General features: G+C 41.1%; 1 protein-coding gene and 1 long non-coding RNA gene across 3 annotated transcripts; one reads left to right on the top strand and one right to left on the bottom strand.

Annotated features, from left to right (window-relative positions):
* The first annotated feature begins 413 nt into the window (after positions 1–413).
* Positions 414–4,201, top strand: LOC104443336. Of its 2 annotated transcripts, none has more exons than XR_725175.3 (3): positions 414–735; positions 942–2,461; positions 3,449–4,201. It is a non-coding gene; the product is annotated as an uncharacterized LOC104443336 (long non-coding RNA). The 2 variants fall into 2 exon arrangements; XR_725176.3 differs by having other exon boundaries at positions 414–740.
* A 2,236-nt stretch (positions 4,202–6,437) lies between these two features.
* LOC104443335 (cytochrome P450 78A9) lies at positions 6,438–8,606 on the bottom strand. Its single transcript, XM_010056674.3, has 2 exons — positions 7,533–8,606; positions 6,438–7,301 (listed from the first exon to the last, which is right to left on the bottom strand). Exons 1-2 carry the CDS (start codon positions 8,538–8,540, stop codon positions 6,675–6,677), a joined length of 1,635 nt encoding a protein of 544 aa, XP_010054976.2. The 5' UTR covers positions 8,541–8,606; the 3' UTR covers positions 6,438–6,674.
* Positions 8,607–11,365: the final 2,759 nt, after the last annotated feature.

Raw genomic sequence — 11,365 nt, 5'->3', positions numbered from 1 at the left:
ATCAAATTAGTGAAAAGTGGCTAATAAACTATGGTTATAAAAAACAAAGAGAATCATGTGACAATCATCAATGCCCACTAATGTTAAAAGAAGTGACGTAATGAATGATGTAATTTGCAGGTAAGAAATTAAGTGATAAACTAAGGAACGTGGCAATCAAATTAGTGAAAAGTGGCTGATAAATTATGGTTATTGGAGACAAAGAGAATCATGTGACAATTATTAATACCCGTGTGGAAAAATATGAATCTTATTTCTATATAACATAATTTACATAATTAATACAATGAAAATTTAGGATGTCACAAATTTAATCTTACAAAAATTGATAAATAACTCAAATGGTGTCACGAACTTAATCTTACAAAAATAGATAAATAACTGAAATGGAGATCGGTAATTTCGTCAAGAAGAAGAAGAAGAAGAAGAAGAAGAAGAAGAAGAAGAACTCATCACAGGGACCGCTTCGTCTCTCTACCGGGTAAGAATTTTCTGGGGACCGCTTCGTCTCTCTACCGGGTAAGAATTTTCTGGGTCGATCGACCTTTGTCCTTGGGATGGAAGTCTCTCTCTGTTCTTTTTTGGGACAATTTGAGTCTGGTTGTGTCGAGAAGGTGATACTGTGGAAGCAGCAGTGAGCGAACTGAAGGAAAATGGGCTCCAATCCTAAAGTCCCTTTCTTTGATGAGGTCGCCAAGCACAACAGCCGCACCGATTGCTGACTTATTATCTCTGGTAAGGTTTGTGTTCCAACTCCTTGCTTCCCTTCTCTTTTCCTCATTTCTCATTATTCCGTATTGTCTAATTGGGAAGATCGCGAGCAAATCACCCTTGGAGTCGCGGTTGGGCCGTTGCTTGTTTGTGCGTGCTCAATTACATTTAGATTGCACGCTTGCGGATTGCTTGCTATATTCTTGACTTGATGGGTGTTGATCTTTCAGGCGCTGTCCGTGTAGCTTGCTATATCACTCGTCGATGCGTGTTTACTGAGGCTATGGTTCTGAAGATGCATTGTCCTTTTTTTTTTCCTGATGATTGAGGTTCTGTTTCTTTGCCCTTTACCGTTTGGATGAGAATGCTCTCAACTTGTCAGTAGAAAAGGATCTTGCTGGGTTGCCATATCTCCACGTGTAGCTTCTTCCTTCGAATTTGCTTGGTAACCTTCCTGCCTTGAGGCGCGAGGCCCATTGAGCATCAGCTAAGCTACTTGCAATTGTTTTGCCATTGTCACTTTCTATCTTGGGCTTCTGTTCTTGACTTTTCCTTTTCAAATTCGTTGCATCTTGTAATGACTAAACTACATATATCAGCTAGAGGATGTCAAAGGACTTCGGGCAAGCCTCTTCATACTTATATGTTATTTTCCGTATTCTCCTCATGATTAAAGCTGCTATTGGTACCGGCGTGAGCTTTTGGAACTCCAGGAGGAGCTTTTATTTGGGAGGGTGAAAAGAATTTATGTCCCTGACGAGTTCCTTTTGGTTGCTCTGGTCGAGTAACCTGTTCACCTATTAATGCAAAAATTAGATTTCCCTTTCAGCATATTGCATTAAGCGTTACTGGCCTTTGCAAACCTGAACGTTTTTAATCACTGCGGTAAATATCATGGAGAATTCTCGGCCCTTTTAGTACATTCAGTCCTCCAGGTTCACTAACCCGATGTTTGAGCATGCGTGCCCATTATAGTTGCCTATTGTTCCAACAGGAACTTTTCTAAATAATCTAGAAAATGGAGGGATGCTTCCTTAACAAGTCGACAGTGTTATAAATATGAGATAGAAATGAAAAATATATCTCTTTCTTTATTCTTTTTTCCTTTCTGTTTTGTTTGTCTGGACAAAACAAGTTCTCCTTTCTGTCATGATTCTTGAGATCTTTTCCTTTGCAAAAGGGACTTTAGTCAGAGAATGACATGGAATGAAAACTCCTTGATGGCTTTCTGCATATATACATGAATTATTTTACGGGTTCATTATGGACCATATACAATTACAACGCCTTGTATCCAATTTTTTCTTCTTCCAATGTTTTTTTATTTGTTGATGAGTTAGTTGATCACCATTAAAGATGCATTAAACATTATGATGCATATTCTGGCACATAGCATGTGGAAATTTAACTGTTTTCTTTTGGGATTATATAAATGGCGAGTGGCATTGTCTCAGGTCTATGATGTAACTCCTTTTCTGGAGGATCATCTTGGAGGGGATGAATTCCTGCTAAACAACACGGGTGAAACGAATATTAGTCCCTTAAAATTCACACTGATGTGACCACAGAAATTGTTATTTATCAATTGCACTGTCTTGATTGTGCAGGGAAAGATGCTACTCATGATTTTGAATTTTGAATTTTTTTTGGTGAAACGATTTTGAAGATGTTGGTCATAGCGATTCTGCAAAAGAGATGATGGAGAAGTATTATATTGGCAAAGTCGACAGCTCCACTCTTCCAGCAAAGAGTGAGTACACTCCTCCAACCCAAGTGCCTTCTGGCCCAGTCCAATCCTCTGGGATTGCGACAAAAATTTTGCAGTTTCTTGTTCTGCTGCTGGTCTTAGGCCTTGCATTTGCGCTAAGGAACTTTGGCAAAAAAGACTAATTAGATGTCTGATGAATTAGGGTCTGTTTATTAACTTGCTAAATAGTGATTGATTATATTCTTTTGTTCCCGGAACAAAAAAAGAACCGGCAAAGCTCGACCTCGGCCAGGTGGTGTGAGTTCTACCTTGCCCTAGCGAGGTTTTGCCTCTCATAGGCTGGCCAGGCCGAGCCTCGCCAAGCGAGCCTTCGGCAAGCTCGCCAGACCTTGCCCAACCAATCGCCGGCCACGGCAATGGTTGGTGACTAGCCACAAAAAAGGAGGAAGAAGAAGAGAAAATGAAAAAAAGAAAAAAAAATAATAAAAGTATTAAAAATTTAAAAGAAACAAAAAATTAAAAGTTTTACCAAACGCATTTCTATTTTAGGAATAAAAATTTGGACAGTTACTAAACGCTTTCAAATGCTCAAAATTGTTCTTAGGAGTAAAATAAAAAAAAAAATTGAGTTCACAGGAATAAAATGGTTATCAAATGCACCCTTTGAGTGTTCAGATAAAGTCATTGTATGAAATGCCAATGATCAGGTAGTTCCACTATTTCATCAAAAGATTGCACTATTCATCATCTAGCTATGTATATGGGCGCTAGCAGCTGAAAATCATGATGCCAGTGCTGCTTAGCTTGACGTGTTGTTTCTCTATTGGTATTGTACTCTCTAAGTAACTTTATGTCTGAAGACTATAATCGATATTTTTCTCTACTGGTATTGTACTCTCTAAGTAACTTTATGTCTGGAGAGTATAATTGTATCTTGCCACAGTTTAGGCTACTTCCCATCTCAGTTCCTTTTCGTTGATATTTTTCACTTAGAGAGATGTAACCTCCCCTTATCCGCTAAATTGATAGGGGCGTGCACAAGTTCTCTTTGGCCCTGAAATTGAGAATTCTTGCAGAAATCATCCCCAAGGCATTATGTTCCAGGAAAGTGAAAGCAAGAATTGGTGATTGGATTTGAGCGTGTGATGCCTTAATTTTCGGACGTGGCTGCACATGCACCTTCTGTGGCATCATTTGTTCTACATGAAAATTTTCTCAAGTGTTATGGGGCTATGAGTGTGTGGATCTGGTGAAGTTGTGCTTGAAGATAGTCTTGTTGAGGTAGATTGGAAATGTGTAGGTAATAAGCAATCTAAATGACAGTTATAGATAGATGAGAGGATAATATCTGAGTAGGCTTCATGAACTAAATCAAAATTGGTTGTGCAACCAGTTTCGATGGCAGTTAAAAGCTTTATTTTGCCAATCAGCTTTAGGATGTGAGTTGATCCTCTTTCCAATGGATTTATCCCAAAGGGGCGTCCTGTCAGTTCATATTGAAATATGAATGTCTAATCACAAGTTAAAACTCAGGGGAATTGGAACTGGTCCTTTAACGGCAATGGAATGAAACTTTACACGGGTATCTTAGCTGGATCACCCGTCAATGTTTACGAATATAGGTAATTATCAAGTTAAACCATGGCTGGTTTCTCTTGATAACCGAAGTTCTAGACCAAGAATTCAAGGGCAATTTTCCCCTGTGAATGAATGCAAAATCACATCTCTCCTTAGGATAACATAAGTAACCTGCATGAATATGGCAGCAGCAGAAGTTTATGCAGATTAATGTCCTAATAATAAGAAGGCAAAAATTTCCCAGGTACAAATTTCGGAAATCATGGAGGACAGAGAATGCAAGACGGAAGCACTTCTCTTTATCCCAGCCATGACAATCTGAAAGGAATCTTACGCGGAGGTTCTAGATGCATTTTCCATATAGAATGGCCGGAGACTTGGTAATTTGGACGACTGGATTTAATAGCAGCACTATCGACATTATGTCACACCATATATAGTTTGATTAAGCTAAGCATCTCGTCAAGAAATATGAGGAAAGAAGATGAGGCCGTCGACGGCACACAGAAAGGTGACACTGGATAGCAAATAAAACTAAGAGAAGGAGCTGGTCGAAGCTGAGCTCGACGTGGCGTCATGTAATCATCCAGGCAAGTGGGCAATCTCTTACGTGCCGGAGAGGGATTAAATAAGAAGGGTGTGATCCGCGCTGAAAGTGACAACCGGATTAAATAAAGGAGAGCATGATCCGTCCTGGAGAAGGACAATACATAGTCATTGTTTCCCCTTCCGGACTTGGCAAAGTCTCCCTTTGCTTCTTCTTTGTTAGTGGGATTCGCCTTCTGCGGTTCAGGGATGCTATCCACGGATGCGTCCCGACGATGTCTTCGTCTTTTTCTAGAATGACTTTTATTTAGGCCACTTGGTGCGGGTGAGTTAGACATTGTCGCTGTATTTTATGTATATTCCTACTTCTTTTCAGCTGTCTCGGTTGGACAGGTCAGATGAGACTAAACAATTAATAACCAATCGGTCAACCCCCTTGAGAATGACGTAAGATTAGATTTCATACCCAGAAAGCAAAAAGGTATTAGATGATTGCATTCTTTCCTCCCCTCCCCTCAGGTTTTGGAGCAGAAGTCAGGGCACAAACGTTCTGGCAAGCACATGGTGCATGTCTTCGCCTTGAAAATCTACTAAGTAAATTTCCAGATAGTCAACAAGAAGACAAGTATTGAGATTCGGAACCCTAGTCGACAGGATTAACACTTTTGAGATTATCTTTCACCATTCATCCGCAAAAAGCTTTTCAAGTTGGAGAAGGCTGATCACTCATGCACAACTCTACCCATCTTTTGGTGATTTTTATATGAGATGAAGATCGTGGACAAACTAAATAAAGATTTCGGGGTGAGAAGGACCTGCTCTTGTCCTCTTCTCCTCCCAAATTTCAATATGACCTGTTTATAATACAGAGAACTGATTTTGTTCTTTAGCCTAATCGGGCAAGATACTCTAGAGCGCAATATACAATATTCTCGACGTATAGATAAAGGATGAAATAAGATGTTAAGTCATCATTTGCATCATGGATAAATGAGTTATAACAAAGAAAACTAGGTTATCTCTTCATCTAATCATTGGCTAGAGTGGACTATTATTTAGCGATTCTTTATATGAAAGTGATTTTTAGTGTTGGGTTAGATACTTTCATTTTCAAGTCGCCTCTCCTGGGCTAAAATTCAAAAGAGACCCCTGATTACCACGATAGAGCTAGCAAGAAGGCGATCATTCTTTAAGGGAGTAAGACTTCATCATATGGACGACAATCCACTTTGGCAAATGATTTTCGTGCTCTCTCTCTCTCTCTGTAAAGTGGATATTCATTTACTTTCTACTTGAAATCTAACGTGTAAAAAGTAACTAATTAAGCTAGGACATACCTAAAGGAATCGCAATTTCTATCTAAATTTTGATAATGTCATGTCGTTGGACTTTTGGTGTTACTGGCCTGACGTTGCTAAACCAACAAATCAGGGACATTTGGCAACCTTCTCGAGCAAATGGATATGTCAATAATATGGACCACTTTATCATCTATGTAAGATCAGTGTATGCTCGATTTTTAATTGATGTCATTTCATGTGAGGTTAAATCAAGTTTGACTTCATTCCAAAGGCATCTCTCTCTTTTAATTATTGTCTTTTGATCGTTGCAAAAATATCGTCTCTCTTACATCTTACCCCATGGCCCGTAAAGACCCTTTCTTTTCTTTTTTTCTTTTTTGCGATGAGATATTGAACTGGAGTAACCATACTGGCTTGAGTAGATCCACGAGAGATAGAGATACGATAGGTACATGATGATACATACGAACATACGTAATCACCGATCTCTCTCTTTTAATTATTGTCTCTTTTTTTTTTTTTTTTTTTTTTTTTTTTTTTTTTTTGCGATGAGATATTGGACTGGAGTAACCATACTAGCTTGAATAGACCAGTGAGAGAGAAATATGATATGTATATGATGATACGTACAAACGTATATAATCACCAGTCGCTTTACGTATCTATATTCGCGTATTCTTAAGACCATACGAACTAAGATAACAAAGACTGACATCCCTATTTAGACATTATGACATATATCATGGTGGATGAGGTACCCATCGACCAAGTAAACCAGACTCGAGTACAAAGTCTACGTGGAAATACAGACATGAGTACTTAAAAGAGCTCTAATGGCGGGGGCGAACAATTGCCGTGAGTGGATACGCCATCTCGCAAGAAAGCCTGAGCACCTCGGTCAAGTCGACCCCGTTACTCCGGTCCGAGGCAGAGGGCAGCCACTCATACTGGTGCAAAAGACGGGCCACCCAGTAAGTGACGGTGTTCACCCCCAACGCCTTCCCTGGGCAGCTTCTCTTGCCCGAACCGAACGGAGCAAGCCTTAGATCCGCACCGAACAACGAGAACTCCACCCCTCCTTCCTCGCCCGGGACGAACCTTTCGGGCATGAACCGATGAGGGTCCTCCCAGACATTCGGGTCCCTGGATATGGCCCACATGTTGACCATTGCTGTAGTCCCTGCAGGCACGTGGTGCCCGTCGACCCGTGTGTCCGCTGCTGCCAATCGTGCCCAGGAGAGGAGCGGACCCGGCGGGTGCAGTCTTAGGACCTCCTTCACCACGGCCTGCAGATAAACCAGCTGTGCCACGTGTCCCTCGTCGACACTCTTATGGCATCCCGCCACTTCGTCCAGCTCATTTTGTACCTTGGACTGCACCTCAGGATGCAGCACCATCCTCGCCAGAATCCACTCGATCAAAACAGCCACCGTGTCTGTCCCTCTGAATATCAGTTCCTACACCAATTTGCATAGATATTATACATTAGAACCGTCATCTGTGGGGCGGCAATGATATGATGACGCACAGCCACCTGTACTTTATATTCCTTGATAGCAAAAGACTTGTTCTTTCTATATTTGTAAAAATGGGTACTGGGATCATTTGCCACTAGATTTGTATGACAAGATAAGGGGGAGAAATTGTAAATGAGGTGTGCATGTCTAACTTAAATTCTGCTTACATACCCAAAGAACGGCGATAATATCCAAGTCGGACAATTTTTCAGAAGCCTGAAGAGAGAGCAAAACGTCAACGTAGTCCTTACAGTCGCTGTCGCTGGTCTTCTCTCTATGTTCCCTGATCATTCGGCTGATGAAGACCTTGACCTTAGGTAAGAGTCGCCAGCATCTAGCCCGAATGTTCTGAAGATCAAAAATAGACAGCCAAGAGAAGTGGTCCGACCAGTTAAGCGTGCCCAGCAATTCATACCCTTCATCGACCAGTCTCTTTATTTCTTCCTCTTCCTCATTCATATGATCCGGTTCATATCTGCGTCCAAACACCAGGAGCATCATGTGGTGGAGAGACGCTCGTTTGAGGACTTGGCGAACTGTAAAAGGTTGACGATGGTTGTGGAGACCCAAGGATGAAACCATCCCAGAAGCAATCGCACGTCTGTGATCCTCGGTAGCCTTGATTTGCTTTGGACCGAAGAAATGGGTGGCAGCGATTCTCCTCACCAATCTCCAGTAGTCATTACAAGGAGCAAACCCGATGGCTCGATTAAACATCAAGCTGTGAGCGGACTCCTTCATCGGACGATCTAAAAACACAGGGCTGTGGAGGATTTCTTTGGCCACATCGGCATCACAGGTGACAATAACACGTGTGTGGCCCAAGCTGAAGGCCATCAACCGCCTTGCATCATGTGATTGAGCAGCTGCTGCAATCAGGCGATGCGCGAGCTGGTTGGCCATCAGTTTGATGCTGCCAACTAATGGTAATCCTCTAGGACCTGGAATAGGATTGTTGAAGTTACGGAGGGGGGAAGGCTTTCTCTTGGAAAAGCAGTACATGCCCCAGGCAGGACCACCAGGTTGAGCCCAGTGAATTAAGGAAATCAACAACAACCGAGCTAAAGCCACGAGGAGGAGAAACGCACATGCCATTACAACATTCGGTTGCCCGAAAGCTTCGCCTGGTTCGGGGGCAAGACTGAAAGCCCAGAGGGCGGTACGTACATGGGTTTTCATCGGGGTGTGGGGCGAGAGAGGGAACGTCACAAGTTCGTTGGGCTTTTGGATCGAGCTAAGAGTGGATGGAAGTGGGCGATGGTAGCCAAAGCATAGAATGCGGGTATTTGTAAGGGCGTTAGCCTAACGCATTTGTCTATAGTCGATGACTGGGGGAAGCGTAATCATATGTAGAGACGGACCAATAAATCAATTCATGGAAGTTAATAAAAAAAAAGAAGTAAGAAGCACTGTCAATTAACGAGCGGATGACGACGCCCCCACATCGGGGGGCACGCTCCATCACTTTTTTTTTTTTTTATTTGGTCATAACGCTCCATCACTTTGGGAGTCTTGCTTCCGTGCTGACGTTGCGGACTCTGCCTCTTAATAAATTCAAGAACCATGCCCAGTTTAATAACAGCTTTCTGCATTTTCTTTCTTTCGTATTCATAATTATTTTAGCCTTAGTGTGCCTTGAACGAAGTCAACACTGCGAACGATGAGTTATATATTAGACTCCCCCATCTAAGAGCGGACCTTAATGTAACATAACCAGCACACATCGTTGTAAATTACGGAAAAAGCGTGTCAAACTTGAATACTAACTTCAGATACATTTGTCGACCGTCCCGTCACAACCACGTAATCGTGAAATGGATAGTATGTGCATCAGATACCAAAATATGATACTTCCGTAGATAGAACTACATACTTTTGTAGATAGAACTATGAACTCATATTTCTGGCGTGTCTGAGAGCAGCATGCATGGCCCCTGACCAGCAATTGGCCTCACCGACGCAGTCATCTGATCCTTGATGGATTCTTGACATCACCTACCTTATGGGGATTAGAGATAAATAATTTAGCTCTATGAATAGGATCGCATTGCATTCACCAAAATTTTCCTTCAAATATGCACTCCACCCAAATTTCAGTCAAGCTAGCTTAATACTGGCCCAGGGATGAAGATACTAGGAAGATCTTCTGTTCCCCATTTCATTTAAAATAGTCATGACGTTGGGTGCGTTTGGGACACCCTTCCAGATGGTTCGTGATTTTTAAGGCTGAAAGCTGAGAGCTTCCTTTTTTTTTCCAAAATTGTCCTCATAATTATTGTAAAACGACAAAGGAGGGCAAGAAGACGGGTCTTCATACAATGGAAAAGGTGTCCATTCTGATACAAGAGAAGCTAATGACCATTAGATAAATAGTCATGACGTTATTAATTAAAGGAACGAGTGCATACATGAGACTCCTGAATGCAATATGTGCTGACCAGATATTACCTTATCTTCTGCCAGCCGCTTTCTCTGCATAGCCTAAGGTTCCTAGCCAGGGAAGGGCTCTTCTTGGAGCTGCCACGTCTCCTTTGTTTATTAACGATGACAAACAATGCTTTCAAGTAGCCTGCAAATGTCCTCATAATTCTCGAACCAGAATATGCCAACTGCGAGTGTCCTATCAACTTGCACTTTGCTAAGATTCTAGCTCTCTGCCCCTTACCAGCTAGGTGAGGCTAACATATGGTCACTTTCAGTCGTTTTGAGTATTAATACAAAGAAATTGTCTGTCTTGGAACTTGCCGGTCGTAGGGCATGCTTGGCCTGGTGGTCCTGTTCGAGGAGGAACGGGAACTGACCCATTCCTGGCCAGTTCCAGGAACTTGGAAGCAGAACGCAAAGACCGGCCGGTCGTACCCAGCATATACTTTTAGACATTTCATTTGGAGGTGGCTAAAAACAAACGTCATCTCAGATGTAAAAATTAACCGGCCTCAAGTCTCCTGGTATCCCTTTCTATCATGGATGTATGGACCTAGTGGTTGAATTAAAAAGAAGAAAGATGAGAAGCCCAGAAGTGAGAGCACAGAGACTTATGCAAGACAAAGAAAACCTCCTGAATTCCGTGAAATCATTCTTCTTTTTGGTTTTAAAAGGCCTCGTATGGTTTTAAAAGGCCTTGTACTTGTATGGTGCGGTACCGGACAAGAAGAAGGGATTGTCTAAAATTTCGCTGACTGGTCGAGGCCTGGGAAGGTCCTAAAGAGACTTCAGAGATTGGTTTACACGAGGAGGTTACAGACTCTACTATTTCCGAAGGTGAATTGTGGGGAGTTCATGATATAATCCACAAGGTAGTGTAACGGGGACTGCGTCCAAACTTGAAAATGAGTCGGACGCCTAACCCATGACTCCTCTCTTCCAACTAGTAATTATTTAAGTAGTACCGACATCAACACGCGACATGCGACACGACATGGCACGATACGCCGATATTTCTAAAAAAATAGAGAATTCCAACACGTTGTGACACTTTTTATATTAAATGTATATTTTTCGATATACATGACAAATTTTCATTTTATGATTATTTTAATTAAATTAATTTGATTTAAATTCACAAATAAATAAATAATAATAAAAGAACCTATAATGAATTTATACTAAAAATATTAATCTACTATTCGTTAATATCATTTATTGTTTCAATTTGACAAATTCAATTCCATTTAAACAATCCATAAAACTTGGAGGAAAAAAAAAAACAAACACTCCACATTTTGGACTAGCATGTTAAAGCGTGTCGAAAGAGAAAAAAAAAAAACTTGGGAGGTGAATTATGTGTTATAGAAAGTGAGAGTAAAAAAAAAAAAAAAAAAAAACTATATAGGCTCTATTCATTTTGCGGAAAATAATTTTCAAGAAAACGTTTTTCGGACTTTTCAGTGTTCGTTTTACGGAAAATAAATTCCTTGAGAAAAACGTTTTCCATGAAAGGAAAAAAAAGTCTTTAAAATTAAGGGACAATGTTTTCCACTTTTGAAAAATTGAAAATATTTTCC

Source organism: Eucalyptus grandis, chromosome 5 (genome assembly GCF_016545825.1).
Source record: "Eucalyptus grandis isolate ANBG69807.140 chromosome 5, ASM1654582v1, whole genome shotgun sequence".
Taxonomy (NCBI): Eukaryota; Viridiplantae; Streptophyta; class Magnoliopsida; order Myrtales; family Myrtaceae; genus Eucalyptus; species Eucalyptus grandis.
This window is presented reverse-complemented; position numbering and strand designations above follow the sequence as displayed.

Excerpts from the sequence above, each read along its gene's own strand:
- LOC104443335 (XM_010056674.3), bottom strand. The coding sequence starts at position 8,540 with ATGAAAACCCATGTACGTACCGCCCTCTGGGCTTTCAGTCTTGCCCCC. Across the intron at positions 7,302-7,532 it reads ATATTATCGCCGTTCTTTGG|GAACTGATATTCAGAGGGAC; the intron begins GTATGTAAGCAG and ends AAATTGGTGTAG.